The sequence below is a fragment of the Vanessa atalanta genome, chromosome 3 (genome assembly GCF_905147765.1).
Source record: "Vanessa atalanta chromosome 3, ilVanAtal1.2, whole genome shotgun sequence".
Lineage (NCBI taxonomy): Eukaryota > Metazoa > Arthropoda > Insecta > Lepidoptera > Nymphalidae > Vanessa > Vanessa atalanta.
In genome coordinates, this window is record NC_061873.1 from 10722823 (window position 1) to 10742586 (window position 19764).

General features: G+C 34.0%; 1 protein-coding gene across 1 annotated transcript; it reads right to left on the reverse strand.

Annotated features, from left to right (window-relative positions):
• Positions 1 to 1268: 1268 nt before the first annotated feature.
• Positions 1269 to 19522, reverse strand: LOC125077384 (protein Wnt-1). Its single transcript, XM_047689312.1, has 4 exons — positions 19390 to 19522; positions 12841 to 13103; positions 4815 to 5113; positions 1269 to 3952 (listed from the first exon to the last, which is right to left on the reverse strand). Exons 1-4 carry the CDS (start codon positions 19476 to 19478, stop codon positions 3425 to 3427), a joined length of 1179 nt encoding a protein of 392 aa, XP_047545268.1. The 5' UTR covers positions 19479 to 19522; the 3' UTR covers positions 1269 to 3424.
• Positions 19523 to 19764: the final 242 nt, after the last annotated feature.

Genomic DNA, 19764 nt, shown 5'->3' on the forward strand with positions numbered 1-19764 from the left:
AGCCTTCTCCTGCATAGTTAATTGAAGGAGTTTATATTTATTATATATTTTTTTCCATACCGTCTACACAGTCAACAGTGCGCGACAACAAAGCATCTTGAAATGAGTGATCCAGTAAATATCAGCGGATATGTATGTCGATGTTATTGTTGTATTTTATGATGGACAAAATTTTCTTAGTATAGTATAATTATCTTATATATAGGAAAAGACGAAACAGTACCTTTTTGTCAAGTGTATCTGTATATATTCGCGAAGCTATTCGTGGGTAATTTCTGACTGGATGCTCAAATCGATATTTTGAGGTTTAGGAATGCATATAATTAAATCTAATATTATAAATGCTCTGTCTGTATACTTCTTTACACTTAAACCGCTGAACCGATTTAGATTAAATTTGGTATCGAGATAGTTTGAGTCCAACAATTTTTAATTCACCCCCTCGAGGCGGTGAATTGGGGTTTGGTGAAAGCCGTAGGTTCAGCTAGTAAAGGAGCGAATATCAAATCGTTCTTTTTATGCTCTGGTTGCCAGTAGATTTTTTTTTGGTTTTAGTGTTAAGAATAAAAAAAAAGAAATCCATATGGTGAGCACTATTAATATCGTAAAACTGTAATTAACGTTTTGGTATGAAGCGTTTAATAAAATGTTTTTACGTGATAATATTATGAAGTCCACATATCACCTGTCTTTGTCGCACCATTGTAGGTTACAATAATGACATTCGCTATGTTGATAAAAAATACGGATGAGAATTGAAAGGGTTATTTAATCCGTATCTTAAATGTCTGTGCGATAAAATATGTCTCGCTTTTTAAAAATAAAATTAATATGGATAAACGTTATCAATAAGTCAAATTATAAATGTTCTATTTTTATGAAAATAATCACTTTATTTTATCAATATAGAAAAACAATGATTAGTTTGAAGCATTATTTGACTCTTTTACTCGGTCGTATTCACTTTAAATTTGTATTTATTAATCAGACATATATATTCCAGTTCTGAAGACGCTCATCGATGTCAAATTGTCTTATTTAACTTCAATCAGCATTCTTATTGGTCGATGGTAGAGGATGACAGTAAGCGGCCAATCAACGTTCAGCTCTTAGTCTACTAACAAATGACGATTAAGTAAATTTAAAAATGTGGGTAACGTAATAAAAAACCATCGTTTGATCAATTTTGTATTTTCAGTAACAACTAATCAATATTTTAATCATAAATAGACACTAATGTATAACCAATATCATTACAATAATGCGTCAACCGCGAAACAGTGGTCACTGGACGAAATATTTTTCAAATAGGTAAATTCAATATACAATAATAGTATTTGAGATTCAGACACGTTCAGCTGATTTAAATCGTATTGTTATCTAATATTAACAATAAAATACTACATTCACATAAATAACTTAAAAAATATCATAATAAAATTATATTTACATGTGCATTTTTTTACACTGGCAATTTGATTAGGGCAAGGACACATGTTAAAACTCGGGATTAACTGTCATCGATAAAAGATCGAATGGTACAGATTAAATTTCGATTTTGAAATGGATAAAATATTTTAAAAATCGATTTTATCACATTAGATTTGATGCTAACATTTAAAATGGTTCAATGATCCGATTACGGATGGTACAGCTACGAATTGTTTTAAAAAAAAAACTTCAGTCTTTAAATTCATCGATAACTAACCGACAGGAGCGGGTTAAAATATGTAAGTACTAAATATGGGATACCTATTGGTATATAAATGCATATCACAGATTAAGTAATTACTTGTTATCGCCATTCATCATAAAAAATACATGCAACAATAATTTCTCAATATTAAGTCCATGATCAATACTTATGACGACAACAAGAGCCTGTGATACTACTAATAATTAATTACCGTTAGTTTTAACATGAGATTACTAAAACGAATATTTCATTTTACTTCAAAAATTAAACACGGCTCAAAGTAAAATGAAATAGTATTAAGTATAAATTTTAATAAATAGCTTAAAAGTATATTATGTATTTAGCGCCGTATCTTATTATACATATATAGAAGCTCGGTGTATGACTAACACTAAAAATATCTATATTTTAAACTATGTTTATATCACATATGAAATATCATTCACGTTGATACAAGTAATTACAATTAATAAAGCTTCCATCTTATTAGCAAACTGTCGAACATCAGTCTAATACAAAATACATTTACATATATAAAATATCGAGTTTTTTAAACCGTCAGTTAAATGAGAGGTAACAATTTGTAAAGCTAATAACGTTAATATTTGATATCGAAGTATGAATATAAACAGCCGGAATCAACAGTTTACGATATTTCCACTAATTAAAAATATATAAAAAAGCAAAAACATTTTTTTGTACATGCTTAATAAATATTGGACAATTTAAAAGCACGAACGAGCGTTTAAAATGTATAACAAGTGTCAATCGGGCTTACGTGCAACATTATCTCGGAATATCGGACGCAGCACGCATACAATAATATACGTATAATACTGATTATTTAATTCATTTAATATTTAATTAAAATTCTCGAGAGCGTTTATCTCGTAATGTGGGACACTTTTACGATGGCGCTACTTATTCACTGATAAGGCTCAAATGCAACCTTTAAGAACGAACACCCAAGAAGACGCTTTATGCAAATGTAGTTAAGCCACATATTCCATTAACCACACAAATAATTAATATAAAATTATAATTACAAGATAATTTCGCTCTCAGCTCTTACAACAGTTAATGCGACCGTGCACCCGACGCTGACGTCTATAAAATAGAAAATTGAATCAATATGAGAAGCGTATGGCTTCATTAAAATAATGTAATATTAATTTTTAACTTTATAATGATATTATTGAAATACCATTAAAAGTAGTCTGATATTTCGGTCGCCCGGGTGAGTAGTCACAGCGATAAGCGCGTTATTTAATATTAATAATTCATACACTTGACCGCGTCAGGAAACCAACAAGTCCAATTTCGATAGAGAACGCGGGATGACAAGCTGACAGGAATAAAGCGTCGACAAACTGGTCTCATTAGTGTCCCAACGACAGCGTTCACAAAAAATAACACTACTAGATCACATGTTCGCACTTAATAGCCAAATAAATTAAATGAAGTAGCCGCTTAGTTTAATTTCACAGCGGATCAATTATAAGCGTTTTAGAAAACTAAACAGCGATAGAGAATATTTACATAAGTCAAAATGAATATCGGTTTCGAAGACTTCAATAGAGGGGAAACTAAAGCGATTATATACACGTCTGATATCTGCCTCCGAATAATTTTACTGTTTAAAATCCACACTCAAGTCCGAGTCACAAGTCCGACACTAAGTTCATCTCGTCGACCACATACGTGCACGCATCATTAGCGTTAGCTTGTCTATAAACACGTGTGAACTACTTTTTCCGTGCGACACAGTTTACATTTTACTTCGCAGCACCAATGGAATGTGCAATTGCATCGTTCCACAACAAGCATTGTTTCGGTCCGGTAACCACGACCGCAACACATGAGGTCGCAGCCGTCGACGCCGATGCTCGTATCGTTGCAGGCACGCCCGTGCGTGCCGGGAATGCCCAGCCTCGGGTTCTTTTCACAAAAACCCGGTGATGATTCAAGGTAGACTAGGTCTTTTGCTCCTGGTGTTTTATGATCCGGATTGTGCGGCCGAAGCTGGAATCTGTACCGATCTCTTCTTGGAACTCTATGAGGCGCTGCGTCATTTCGCTGTACGGGCGCTTCGATTTCTGTATTAGGCATCATGACCCGCGACGCTCCATCGAAGCGATCTTTTAACGCGTCACCCACGGAGCGAAAACTGGGCAGCCTCATCCAACAAGTCTTAACAGTACAGGACCCAGACATACCGTGACATTTGCATTCCTGGCGCATCTCCGTTTGCACGTGCTGTGGACAAATGAAATGATTAATAATATGTCAAGAAAACATCGAATCTCTTAATTTATTCAATCGTGTGAGGGGGTCTATAATGATGTCCAAATATCTTTAAATTCCTACGATAAGCGCCGATGCTGGTGATCGATGATCTCTACAGCACACTTCATCGATCGAATCTTACGATCGAGCAAATTGTTACAAATCGTGAGGAGGTGGGCCGGTCGTCACCGCGTGTGGACCGATCATAAATCATGCTCTGGATACATTCATCATTCTGAGAAGGTAGATAAATGACGCGAGGACGGAGACAGTAAATATTTTCCTATCCTCCAAGTGCATACGCTTCGTAGAAAATGGTCGACGTATTTTTTTATTATCATGTAGATGGAAGGGTGCATTGTACAGTCTAGTGTCTAAATATGTGTTAAACAATTGTTGGAATGCTGTGAATATTCATCAGACGGACACCCAGTGTGTTTGTCGTGACAGGAATTAAGCGCGTCGGTTAATGAAGTGTTTGGGTGGCTCGAGACGCCCGACGTCCCTTTTTGATGATTTTAGGAAGGTACGGACAGTGGGTATGCAAATGTGGGTGTGCGGTGGGAGGGAGATGTGCGAGCGCAACGAATGGGTGCCTGTTGCGCAGTCCTCGTGCGATGGGCCGAGCCGCTTGACGCATAATTAATTTTAGACTTAAGCGACACGTCAAGTGGCTGACAATCGATCGTCACCCGTAATGGTAATGTAAACACGAAGCGATGACATGTCTGTCGACAGCCACTCGAATTGTTTTGTTTAATGGATGTTTATGAGCTACCTTAAGTGTCGATTGGACCAATCGCTGACGTATAACTGTTCATTATCAACTTACCATTCTGCCGGCCTCGTTGTTGTGTAAGTTCATTTTTTCTCTGACGGTTTTGCCCCTTTCTCCTGTGTCGACGAATTCTCTGCTGAATCTGAATCCAAAACCGATGTTGTCACTGCAGCCACCCCACTTCCAAACGCGTACGTTGGCGGCGGCAGCGGCGCGGGATCGGTGCGGCGCTCGATCGACATGCGAGTAGTCGCAGGTGCAAGACTCGATCGAGCCCTCTGCGCACGCGCGGGATACTGCATGCGTTACACCGGCGCTCGTGATGGCATATATGAATGCTGTCTCGCGACAACCTGCGCCAAAACAAATTTAAAAATATTAAAATCATTCCTTATTTAAAGACATGAGGATGAGTAAAAAAAGATTATGAACAAAAAATAAAATTATATTGCATCCGTAAATATTCGATCGATATTAACACGGATCCTATATTGAAAAATTTGGCATTTAATATGCCATTACAATTAGTGTTCTTTGTTTGGAAAGCCATATTTTATATTAAGACAGTTTTGCGGAGTATCATGATAATAGGCAGCTATAAACTTATAAAGGCAGGTATCGGACCTCGCTTCTGGCTTAATATTGTTGTTTTTGTAATAATAATACTCGGTTTATGGTATTTTAGCATAGGCATGTTTGATATTCACATAATTAATGCGTGCCAGCAACAGAGATGCCCATATTTTAATCAAATTTTATTATGGCTTAGGGCTAAGATGTGAAAAAACTTGAGGTTAGGTGTCTTCACAAAAAATATATGATTTCATTGGTGTTTATTAATAATAATGATAATAATTGTTTTGAAATTATATACCGTCTATTAGCTCGAGATATTCATAAGAGAAAATGATATTCGATATTTAAATTATTTGATGTTATTTCTAGTTTATAAAAAAACGTTAAAAATAATCGTTACATACTTATTATTATAAATATTTGGTATTTATGCAGCGTCAAGTTAATATCAATTAGTGACTCGACATTAAAGTTGATGAATATTGACTTAGTCATAACGTAATCCCGAATAATTATCGAATGAACTCAATGCACGATCACAAAAGGATCGATGCATACATTCATCTCCCAAACGAATACATAAATCGATTCTCTCATCCCGTATCGAATACTATAAATAATTAATGGCCCGGCATTAGAATCAAATACTCATAAAATACAATTAAAAGAGAGAGGGTATATCTCGTCGATTGAAAATAAAAGAAGTGCCTCTTACCTACCCGGGAGATTATAAATTTGATCATTACAAGTTGTAGTGGCGCGCGCAACGAATCTCAGTAATATCGATGTCCAAGTGATCTTAACGATAACTATCGATAAACACAGTCCCACTTTAATTTTATTATTTTAATTTAAAAGATTAAAATAAATTCAATTATAATTAAATTTATTTTTATTACCAGTTCCTATTTTAAATTAACATAAAGTTCGATGTCAGAAAATAATCTAATCTCTGTGATATTTTTATTTACAGTATGGATACGCAAATTAATATTAATAAATTGACTATGATATGTGTTCCTGAGTCATCGACTCTCGCCGTTTCAAGGTTATAATTAAATTCCACGGAGTTTAAAACCGAAAGTAGTTCGATGGCTGGCCATTTACCTTAATCATAATTAAAAAATGAACAGTTTTTTTTTTCACGCAATAATTTGTCGGAGGCCGCAATTTACTTGCTATTTTTATTTATGGAAAAAGTCGTTAGGCTTTTGACACTGGCAAGTTATTTTTTAAGCATTTTTTTATAATAAAAACGTTGTATTAAAAAACAAATTATAACATTAGAATGTTCAAATTGCTCTCAATATTGATTAAAACCTTATTCCGTAATCCGAACAGACTTCTTAGGTGGGCTCGCAAGTCACATTCAAGCAATATGTACTGATGGTAAAAACGTAGTATTAAAAATAACATGAAATTTATATTTATTATTATTTAAAATAATAATGTATGGAACGGGCCCAGAGTCCACGCCGTCGTTATTAAGGACTCAATAAGCAAATGAAATCATTTTTTTATTATGTTGTCATCGTGCACCGATATAAATTACGGTCAGCGCATACCGCCGTAGCCGTCTCACTTTTTGTGTTTCGCTTTTGGATCTTACACAAAAGTATTTTATTCAGCAATTACTTGGGACGTTCGTCCCGGAATTTTAATGTCAATTTCGCCATCATTCAATGCTCGGGGGGAATTAATTCAACTGTTACGAATACAATCCGCTCTGAAGGATTCATCTTTTGTAATGAGTTGGAACGATATTTCTCGTTACAAAAAATAGGTGTAGTTCAATTATATTTGACACATAAAAATTATGTGATTTAAGTATCATCAAAATGCTTTAAGAGTACAACAGGGGAATGTAAATTGTGTTTTGTATTAAGTTTAATTAATTTCGTGGCATATTTTTCGTTAAATAGCTATCTAGTGATACGATGTGCCGTATGAGTGAGTCAGAGATCTGGCCCCGGGGTGCCGCCGCCAGCCAGGTGGCACCTACCACGTGCTGAGGTTTCTACGCGTCTTCATAACGCATAGATATCCATGAGTGTCGAGTTGTCGACATCTGGCTTCAAACAGCTGTCCGCCCGCTGAGATTTTTATTTCGCTACTTTTACTTTATCTCCGCTATTACGTAACCGAACGCCATTATCTCATCAATTAAGAATATAAACGGCAACCGAAATATCATTTTTAATTGGTCCGATATGTTTATAAACTTCTTTACAAGTGATTCACGACCGAACCTAACTCGTTTGACGTGCTCGTGTGGTGATTCTTTGTTCTGGTCTAATATGAGAAGAAATATTTATATATTTATAAATAATTCAATAATTTATTTAGTTGCCGTGCCCGGCCATCGATTTCCTCGGATAACAAAGAGGATTGTCGCGATTTGCGAATAAATCGCGACGTAGAAAAATTATGACAGATGTAAAGATGTTCCATTCGTGGGGAGGCATTAGTCACGGCATTAAATAAAATTTAAATTCCTTCTATGGACTTAATTAACTACCCAAACAACGTTAATCTGACACCGGCTACGCATAAGCCCCTAATACAAATAACGATTAGAATCACAGCCCCATAGATCGTCTGATATAAAGCGTTTATAATTACGGCGCGCTATTATTTTATTAAGGCAGTTCCACCGCATCAAACCGCAGTCAAATAAGAACAAACATGAGTAATGTGAATCTATAAAAGTAAATTATTATTATAACTGATAATAAAGTGCTGTCGGTGGATTATCTGTGTGGATAATAAATGGTCCCGAAGTCGGTTTACAACGCGAGCAGTCGAGCACCGAGCGATAATTTCATCCCGTCGGATTGGCAGTTAAGGCGAGGCGTTGAGAATTTATAAAAGTCAAAAACTCGTAAATCCTATGGACGATCGCTCGGTCGCTCCGTAAAATAAAACTTAATCACTGTTGACATTTGATGAACACCTGGCCTCACAGAGAAAACCATTAAATAATTCGAAATTAATGCACTAATTAAATATGTTCCCGTCCGCATTAAGTCATCAAACCGAGGTGTTTCCGAGAGATTAATTTGTAAGATTGACTTATGACGATTTCGCGCGTCGCGCCTCGTGTATCTTATTATTTATGGCAACTCGCATTATTCAAATTTGATGAGATGTAATTACTCAAAACAACCATAAATCACCTGTTTTATAATTCGGTGTTTTGCCGGTTAAGTCGAGGTTCAGACTATTGGGGACGGCGGTCTACCATGTCGAAGTCATTTTTAAGTGTTTTACAAAAATTTACGACGATTTAATGGTAGATATATTAGTTTATCATTGATTTGTATCGTCTAATAAATAGAAGTCGTTTATTATAATCGTATGCACTTGACTCGATTTGTTAAGAAAAACAAAATGAGAATGTTTGAGGATAATAACTTCTGCTGTAAGGGCGAAGCGAGAAAGGGACATAAAAGTAATAATTCATTTTCGTTATGCCATGTAAGGGTGATAATTTCACATTGAATCCTCAGCTCGAGACTTCGCTGCGACAATTCAAAATTACGTCGCTCATATATCACTCATTGTGAGTGGCACAAAGCGCTCGGGGCTACCACTCGCTACCATCCACCGTTTCAACTCCCATTCATACAAAGGACAAAGACATTTGTTTTCAAACTAAGAAAAAAAACACTTAAATAATTCCTTTTGAGATTTATATTAACTGTGTACAATAAATAATAAAACTATCGTTAATTTAGAGTGTCTTGTATAAATGATATTCATATGAGATTTAGGGCATATAAAATTCATTTGATCCCTTTTTAATGTCATGAACTGCTATAACTGGAACACAATTCAAACTTCACAAACACAAAATGATTATCTAATTGAGCATTAAATATTTCGTCGAGGGCATTTTATATCCGTTTTATTTTCGGTGTCGAACGTTTTATACTTTTTATACACCCACGACGATGGAATCTCGGGGGCTACATACGAAACCTTCAAAACAGGAAATATTTTGAGAAAGGTCGTTTTATTGGCCGAGTTACCTGCCATTAGACGCTGCGATAGGTGTAAACGTGGCTTCCGTGGAGCGTGTACGATCAGTCGCATGGTCATCGCCAAACCACGCCGCGGGAGGCCTCGCTGCGGGAACCCGGTCCATATATTTTTCTATTCTCGGGTCAACAATGAGCCGGTCTATAAAGATCGGACTATTGTCCCGTTGTCATCATTTGTGTTAATTCGATCCTTGAGGTTTACACCACAATGGAATGAAGATGTCGCGTCTCATACTCGTCAATGGCGTGTCGACGTGTATATTAGTAATTATTCGTGTTCCATCCGGGGGGCCTTTGTATGTCGAAAGTGTAATTATGGCGAGCAAACCCTATTCAAAGATTTCGGTGTTCGATGAGTTGCAGCGATTCGAAATCATATTTACGATTTTTTTTCTTAATGAGTTCCGTTGTATAGGGCTCCCGCCGCGATCGCTTGTCCGTTTTTATGCGTTTCTCAAATGAACGTAATTGCAATGTATTAAAAAAGTTTATCGGCAGATATTTGCGGCCGGTCTGTAATATGGGCTCGCGCGATTCGCCCGCCCTGCCTGCCCTTAATAAAGTAATATGCTCTAAATGCACACGCATATAACATAAATTATGTATCGCCTTTTGCTCTTTTTACAGATGGAAATTATTACGACGGTGGTCCGCAGTGCTATATCTGAGTTTTAATTTAGAAAAATGTTGAACAATCTTTGTGAATAGATTGCGTCGGAATTTAGTATCAATATTTATATTTGCTCTAGGCGTTTCGGTTACTGTCAGGGTATAATTATTTTATTGCTGGCCCTGTTGTGTTTGTGTGTGTAAAAAAATATGCTGAGTAATTGTCGGTCTGGTATTAATGAACTTTATCGCCTTAATTGAACCTGTCTCAGCAATTTACATTATTCTTCTTACATAAATAAGACAGAGCTAATCGCTCGACTCTTAAATAGTTCTCATTGATTTAGTGAATGGAGAGGTCCATTGAAGGTGCTGACTCGCCTATGCGCCGCCGGCTAGTGACGTGCAACACGTTTTTTTTTTTTCGATAAAAAATAATGTTATGTAAACATATAAATTTAATTGCGATTTGTTACCAATTTACCTTTAATGAATATATTATAATGATGTCGATCTTATATGTTGGTGATTACGAAAATATATGTCGTAATACTTTTAATTTGGAGTGACCTTCCGTCGCCCTCGTCCTCCAATATATTGTTTGAAGATCGTAACAATACTAATGATTTTGCTTAATTCGGTGATGTTTGGCGTGTTTTGCATATTTGTATAACAACTTATTTTGTTTTAATCATTATTTCAAGCTGTCCGATATAAAAAATAAATTATGTCCTCATTATGTTTACTTTACAAAAATATATTTATTTCTTAAATATTTAAAAGCATCGTTTTAAAATGGCGCCTCGGCTGAGTTAAAGTGCAAGTTAATAGAGACATCATTTACAGAAAACGTTTGTGCGTTTCATTAACGTAAGAAGCAAGGGGTCAATAACCGTGGCACACGCACGTACAGTCGGACATATATATAACAATATCGTCGAATTCGAAATGAGATCGAATTAGACAGAGATATTGAGGCGAACGCTTTTAATTTTCAAGATAACCCCTCGAAGCTGCCTGACCCCCGAAGGAAAGCTTTTATTCCAATTCTATTTTGATCCAACAAAAATGTTACGTTCGATCTCAATCGCATTTGTTTTGGTTTGTTATAAAAAAGTCGAGATAGTTTTGATTTACAATGCGACTTCTTTTTTTGCTAATAGCGAATAATGTGAAGTACGGACCAGATGTTCGCAGTTTGCAGGCTCATAATAAGGCATATCGCGCACAAAGCATCGAAATCGGACACCGGAGATAGGGCAGCCCTGATTTTGAGAGCAAAAATAAACTGTACAGTCGCGATAGTGACGTGCAATCCATTCTAGACCTTATATCCATAATAATATAGTCTATAAAAACGTACGTATTCAATTTAAAAACGAAAAGAACCTTGTTATAACATTTTAATTTTCGTAAGTGCACCTTTTATAAATTTAATCTCGCCTCTTTCTTATAGCCTCCTACCCAATACGGCATGTTCGCCAGTTACAGGCCGATACTTTTTCTAGAAGTTATCGTTTACATGTTTACATTCAAATCGTACTCGCTGATTTTTATCTTAACATCGATAAATATCTTCATTCACGTCAACCTTACGGAATCGATACTATTTTGTATTTTTTAAAATAGAACATTGTTTACTTTTTATTTATTCAAATCAATCGGAGCGAATTAGTTCACAGATAATAAAGATTACGATTTTAAAATCAAAATGTTCAATCGATATTGGGACTGTCGCCTTCCGTTAGAAACTAAATCGTTTATCGTGGGTATTTGAAATGGATTCGTAATAAGATGAATAAAAGGGCCATCGACAAACGGGATTGGGAACGTCACTCGGTCGCATGTAATTGATCCAGGATGCTTTATCTTGATGAGCCCTTTATAGGTGCCCCTGGCGCGCTACCCTCCCGGTGAATACTGATAACATCTCTTAAAAGGGTTGCCAAGTAAAGATATCACTTAATTTGTAGCCAGTCTTTGTAACTCGGATTAGGGGCTTGTAGTCTAAAAATCTTTTTGTATCCAACTTTTTTAAAATACGGATTCCATATTGAAATGAAAATTTCGATCTTGTTTTTTAAATATCGCTTAAACGTCTCAATGCCTCGTAATCTGTTTCCTTGGTATCCTCGATGGGTATTTAGAGATTATCTTCTTAAGTTCTTTTTAATGTTTTGTTTTTTTTTTGTTTGGGACAAAATTGAGACAAACGGATGACGCGTGTTCTCATATTCACTATTTAAGCTTCTTGTTTTTTTTTTCAACTTTGCCAAAAGGATAATCGTGGCTCAGGCATTAACTTGTCAGTCTTTATCAAAATTTATTCTTAATTAAATCCATAATAAACAATTTATAAAACTAAATTTTTATGTTTATTGAGGCAATACGCTCTGCAGTAGGTAAAGGCAACACGCAATATTCTGAATACATTATTATCAAATTAAAAGCATCTTATATGAATTCTTTTGACTACATCGTTAACTGCTATACTTTTATTTTTTATGTCATTGCGAATAGTTCGTGTTATAAATATATTTTTTCCGACTTTAATTTATCTAGTACTAAATATATTTCATTACATATAAATAAACCTTCTCCATAACGGGATGGAAGGTTTTTGCCCAGCAGTGGGACGTTTATGAGCTATTTTTGTTAGCTATAAATATATAGACGAATTAATTTCTGTTAGATATTCCGTTCGTATTAAAGTCAAAGCTTTTACTTATATTTCAAATATCCATACAATTAAAGGTCACATAGTGACATATAACGATGCTCGCAAAGTAAAGTAAAATCATTTAATATATCGCTGCTAAAGTTTATTTAAAATATATAAAATCAAAACTAACCTCTGTCAACAATTTTTCCAAATAAGTTTTTCCCACGCAGGAAGTTCCTTGTGGAACAGTTCCACCTTCTGTATTTGAACTGATGTTGGCACTCTGCCACTGCCATGCTGGCACCCTTGGCCACGGCTGCCAGTACGCCAGGGTTTTCCCGTGCTAAACGTCGCTGCTTCCTCCTCAAGGTTGCGTGAACTCCTGGATCCATGTATAGCACACCCGGTGATACTGGTGAAAGGTTGTTTGGTTCGCCAGCTTTTGCAATGCCCCTATAGAGAACAAATTGGTGGATTAATTTTGCAATTTAATATTTTGTGTCAATATTTTTACTTATTGGGATAATCTTCTTGGGGTAGCGGTTGTTTTCGCCATTGTTTAGATCCTCGACACATCGCGGTTAAAATACTAAAATACTTAGATTAAGCAAAGAACCTCCATTAAATTTAAGCAAATGTAGGTGACAAGGGTATGAAAATAATAATAAAGAAATACGATCCTCAAACATTGATCCAGATAAAAAGCACCTTCAATACCTACTTGTTAAAGTTTACCTTTATCACCATCGCGAAAGACAATGCCAAACATCAACGAACGGACCCTGAGAACTTTGGAAAAAATAAAACAAACATCCCGAACACCACTTAAGGCAATGGGTGCAACTCGAAATGAAATGCTCATTTGGGACGGTAAAGACAACAAACAATTGACGACCGAACTGTCAATCTGCAGACGTTTAGATAAATATTTGCGTCGCGCATTAATCCTCGAGGGCTGAGTGAGTAAACACGAGACGAGAGCGATCGACATCCCGGCCTGTTGACACGGCCTCGGAACTGCTACGGCTCACCTATTGTGTGCATACCCAAAGCGACTCGCTCCGAAATCGACCAAAACCACGTACATTGCTCGCGAAGATGTCTCAAAATAAACTCTTTTGTTTAGTACGATGAGATGTATAACCCGTAATCGATTTAAAACTGTATGGTATGCAAGATAAGTTACATAATAAACAGCAGGTCCCACAAAAAGCGACGCTCTGAGAGCTGGAAATCGTATTACTTCTCTATTTACCTTTCTTTGTAGTCAAGTGTTACGTAAATATGAACGTGTTCGTCGGAAATTCTCATTTCCTTCGAAAATTCATGGAGACGCTGCGACGTTTGTTCGTGCTCTTAAAACTATGATGTGTTTTAGTTTACGTACTTTGAGGCTGACCGACATGGACGAAGTGTGATACCATATTATATTTTAAAAAATCTAATGCTTTTTATTCACAAAAAGGTCGGTATCGATGTTTGATTCGAGTTCCACATTAATTTAAACGGAAACAAATACATTAACTTAATGAAATGGTGAATATAAAACCTTTTCTTCTAATTTTAAATACAGGTCACATTTGAAACCTGTTAATTTAATTAGTGGAAACAATGCAAACAATAGCCATATTTGTGTCCGTTAAGTTACACTTGTCACGTTGGTAGGAAACCAAACATAAGACACGAGGACCAAAGGAAAAATAATGAATAGCTTTCACGAGCAAGCGCAATATTTGGACAGCGATAAAGACTGTGTGAATGTGTCAAAATGACAAATATTGTCTTTTCTCGAGACGTCTTGCTTTTCGAAGACGTTCACACTAACGAAAGTAAGACACGGTTAATTATCAATCAACTTTACATGTGATACGGACTTCTTAGACTAGATGATACCTGGTTTTTCGAATCAGCACCTAACGAGAGAAACTGAGATATTTTAACTAAATAAGAAGGATATAACAGAAATAGATATTTTGTATAAATCTGATCTGTTTGTAAAATATCACAGCAATTCTCAAAACTTCGACCAGAAACGTAGAATATACAACAATTATTGTTCAACTAAAAACGCACGAGATAAATCAAATTCTATAATTTATTGATATTAAATGAAGTGAAATATTGGATTTGAATGATTAATGAGATATGTTTAAAATAATTAATGCTAATGACCGAATCAATCAAAGTATTTTTTCTGTTAGATTTATGTGAATTTATTAATATGTGCGTGTAAAACTTGGTACCGATTATTACGAAAACGTTCTAGAACAATGTTTGTCAACCAAGCTGTGTGTTCGATTTTTATACGTCGAAAAATTAGTTTAGATATTATTTTACTGAAAGCCACTTTGATCTAATTATACGTATATGTATACTTAACTCGTAGGTAAATGTTTCATGTCTTGTTAAAAGTGTTAAACAGGAAGCGAAGCAAATGAGAAGGTACATGTGATGTACGTACTTAGTTATTTATTTATTTTTATGTTTAGAACTAATGTAACTGTTGGGATAAACTCGATGTACATCCGACTTGTGTTATTAAAATTTTAATTGAAACTTTGGATGGATTTGTCATTTCATTTATTTTAATTTTATATTTTTTATTATAATGTCGTCTTTTCAAAGTTGATATCACAGTATTATAAGTAAGATGCCTTTATTTTTACAATCTACGTAACATAATAAATAAGAAATTAAATACCATTTAAATATTCTTAGCATATGAAGTATGGCACTAAATCTCTCTCCTTTAGTATGTTTTCTGCATTTCCTAACGACTGTAGTCGCATTTAGTAGGTACATTTCCATCCTAAATATCTTTCCAGTAATTAAGTTTCTCCTTCATTTAACGACATTCGGAACCTTTTATGTTTAATTGAACCTCATAAACGATGTGGGTAATGCTTAATGATATTTTAATAGACATGTAATAACTGTAATATATATATATAATGTGTAATCATACTGAGAAAATAAAATTATTTAAATTAATAATTGAATTATAATTATTTATTATTATTAGCTTTTTATTAGACTGATTATAATTATTCTTCTAAATGATATATGGAAATATATGGAGATTTGCATATTATTTTTTAAATGTATTTTGAAGCATATCTTTTGTGTATTCTGTTACTGAGTCAATTGAATTTTGCAGCTTAATTTATTTATTTAACTCGACTAATTGATGCAATATTTTTCATATTCAAATGCTTTTGACAATAAAAACTTGAAACAAAAATTTTATATCTAAATACATTTTTTAATTGGATGATATATTTAAAAAAAAAACTTTGATACAGCTTCTAATTAAATAATGTACATAGTTTCCCCTTAAGCGTAGGTGGCCACGAGATTCGTACTCACCCAGCATACGAATAAGGCTTTTAATATTTAATTTGTTAGTTTCTTACGAGGCGTCAAAATATCGCTTATGTTTGACCAATAAAGAATGACCCTCAAACAAGAGTTCGAAATGTTAATGTTTTCTTTTAAGAAACTACGAAGAATAATTACATTTTGACGGGTTCTCGTATTTTGGGCTTTATTAGTAACGATATAAAGTTCCAATGGTTATGTGTGAGTTTCTATAAATACTTACTCCGGGTTCCTACCGAAAATTCCCTATATGAAAAAACGAATAACTATTATTGACGCATTACCGCAGAACCTATGGACATATGACCTAATTTTTAAATCAATGAGAATGTAATTGACAGAATATGGACGTTCGAAATTTAAAAAAATATTTGAACGTTAAACTGCTTTTGTTTTGTTCCTTTACTAAGATGTATTTAAGCTGGGTTCTCGCTAAGATGGTACTCGGTTATCAGTGATATCATGACGCCAGCACGCGATTTTCAACGTAATGCAATATGTGAGACGTGTGATGAATAACAATTAGTTAAGGTGTGGTTGTTTTTATTTCTGTATATTTTATTTGTATCTTGTATTGCCGTGAAATAAGCGTTTTGTTCTTGTTACTGGGACTGACAAAGTTTGAATATAAACAATAAAATAGAACTAAGAACAAATAAGTAATCGATTTTATTGTGAGATCTTCAATTTTATAGTGATATTAAATTAATAAATTCTTAATTAGAGCTAATTTTTTGGACAAAAAATTGTATTAGGATTGCGGCTTGCGTCATGGGTCTAATGACTAAATAAGGCTGCATATCTAAAGACCCGGGTACTTCGCGTTGGAAGTGTCTCAACTGAGGATCGGTAAGCCGCCTAAGAATTTTTCTAAATCTTTTTTTTTACTTACTAATTCTGTTCTTTTATACAACGAGCTTAAGAAAGTTGATTATAACGCCACGTATAAATAAACAGGCACATTCACCCTTTTTTAGTGAATGTCGTAATACAATAAGTTTGGAAGAAGAAAATATCCATGTGGGTGTTACTTATATAAACACCATATTCCGCAGTTAAAGGTGTGCGAAAAGTGAAATCCTCTAGTTAGGAACTAAATTGGTTTCCATATATATTGATCGTATTTAACAATTTACACTTATATATTTTACCGACGGTGAATAAAAAAGTTGCACGACATAAAAATAATTTTAAGAATAAATGATTAAAATTATACTTAATTATATACAAAAAAAAATAGTATGAGGAAGAGTATTATACTAATTACTTGATTAAACACACAGACGAGCAATATTTATTTAATGAAATGCACACGCGCTGCTCTATCTCACTGATAGTGAGTGATAAGTCAACTTACAATACTTAAAAGTTTTAGAAGGGACAAAACTTAAACAAAATAAAATTTTAAAACAAGTAAATAAAATTGATCTTGAAATAGTTTTTAGTATAATTAATACGGAACTGTTTAATATTGATTGATGTAGTTTTAAGTCATATAGTATATCTATACGTTGATCATAAATATACCTAGTTAGAGAAAACATAGTGCTTATATGTAAACGCAACGTGTTCTTTCAGGATATAATTTGATTCAATATAGAATCAGAAATATAATAATATTACTTGTAATATATATAATTCAAATATATGTTAGTAAATCATATTAAGTGCTATGATGCCGTTCGGTACTGACTGGTTAAAGTAGTAGACTAGTCAAAGTCCCTTCCTAATTCGTGATTAATCTTGCGAGTTATTAATATTTCATTAAGTAAAGTAAAAATTATATTTTATTACAAATTAATTTATATCATTTCATATATATAATATGGCTATTATAATTTGTTGTAATATTTAATAAATTCAAAACTCTTAATACTCAATTAATCTTTATCGAGGAATAGACATATGCGGTCGCGTTGATTGATTGTGGATTACCGACGGCCACCTACTGTTCTTATCTTAAATTAGGTATATTAGTATTAATATTTAAAATTCTTTATTATATTAATGTTGATATTGTTTTTTTTTTTTAAATTGCTTTTTTTGAGACTTAAGTGTGATTTATTGAAATCCTTATTTTTGTTTAAACTATCGTTTATGTTGTATTCGTTTATTTGTGCAGTGAACGTTTATCGATAAAAATTAAAGGCTTGTTTTAATTATTTCAAGAAAAATCATTGCTTGTCAAAAGTCAATACAAATGTCTTGAGACATGATAATGATCCGTCGGTAATTATTCAATGAAAAATAAACTACATTTTTATTATTAAAAATTTATCTACGAATTAACATTGAAGTTATTAACTTTATAATAAATTACAAATAGGTATCTGATATTCGATACAGATTTGAAACATATTGAATTTGCTTTACGTGCAACCTCAATTCTTCACGTTGAAAGATTTTATGTTATAATAAATATTTTAAAGTAGGTAATTAAAAATGTATCTTCATATAAAATCCAGCAATAAACACGAAACTATATGAATCAAGTAAGGTTTGATTGTAAATTTAATAAACTGTATAATATATATTGCGAAAAAAGGTTTTAATTATAAAAAAAAAATTAATTAAATAGTGTAACTTTTATAAGATAATAAATTATTATTAGTTTCAAAACATATAGAATAAAAATCAATGTCTAATTCTAATAGACCGTGAACTCTATACGCCGGGGATTAGGGTTGTCTACTACCAGGAGCCGGGCGATAGTGAGTGCAAATAAAGTTTTAACGTCCGTCACGCACGTCAGCTTAGTTTTAGTGACACATCGTAACTACTTTTCTCATCTCATTTTTATTTCGAATCGATGCTTACGTAAAAAATATTAACTAACTTAACACAAAATATTGAATAAATTGGACGTTAAAAATAAAACAAAAAAATTTACTACAAAAATAATCTTTAAAACAAATTTGTTAATCCGTAATAATTTGCGTAAATCAGGACGTTTTGTGAAACATAATCCGACGTACCATTATTTATAGCGCAATAATTCAAATAATGATCGTAAGACGCAGTTTTAGGACGCATTAAGTTTAACTGCACCATTAGCAATATCGCGCGCGTGTGTTTACGCGTTTTTTAACGATTCGCTAATTATCTTCTCTCGTACAGATGAAGTTCCGACCGATCAACAATGTCAACTCGCGTATAATACACTAACTTACTTATTGTTATTAATATTCTATTTTTTGTATGATTTAGTACATTATACTTCGTATTCATAATAAGAAACCAATAAATTTTTTTCTCTCGAACACGGATGACACTAATAAGTAAGAAGTAACGATGACTTAACTAACTTTAAGTTGGTAAATTATGAATGTTATGGTAATGTATGAGAGTAAAGTAGGCTTACCACCACAAGCTGCCTCGTCCTCTCCTTGGCTTGTTGGCAGCTTCGCACCTCAAACACATAAACAGCACAAACAAACACAGCCACTTCATTGCGATGGGCGGACCCGCACAATCGCATGAGCGCGATCGGTCACCGCACGATACACTCTGACGACGGCCGGTACGACCGCCGAGGCGGAGTCGCATGGAGGGAGGTTTTACCTGCGCTTGCCCGCCCGATTGCTCGTTCGTGTTTTTTTTAAAACATTATGCAATTAGATAATGGATTATCACGGATTGTGGTATTGTTTTTGATTCATATGTCTAATTATGTTTCGGCGTCGTTTGTGATTTTACACGTTTTATCTGATACATAATTCCTATTTACGTTCGGTGA

Bases quoted from the DNA above. Each gene is read 5' to 3' on its own strand.
- LOC125077384 (XM_047689312.1), bottom strand. From the start codon at position 19,478: ATGAAGTGGCTGTGTTTGTTTGTGCTGTTTATGTGTTTGAGGTGCGAA. The intron at 13,104-19,389 runs GTAAGCCTACTT...TGTTCTCTATAG, and splicing joins GGACGAGGCAGCTTGTGGTG to GGGCATTGCAAAAGCTGGCG. The intron at 5,114-12,840 runs GTTAGTTTTGAT...GTTTTGGCGCAG, and splicing joins TGGAAAAATTGTTGACAGAG to GTTGTCGCGAGACAGCATTC.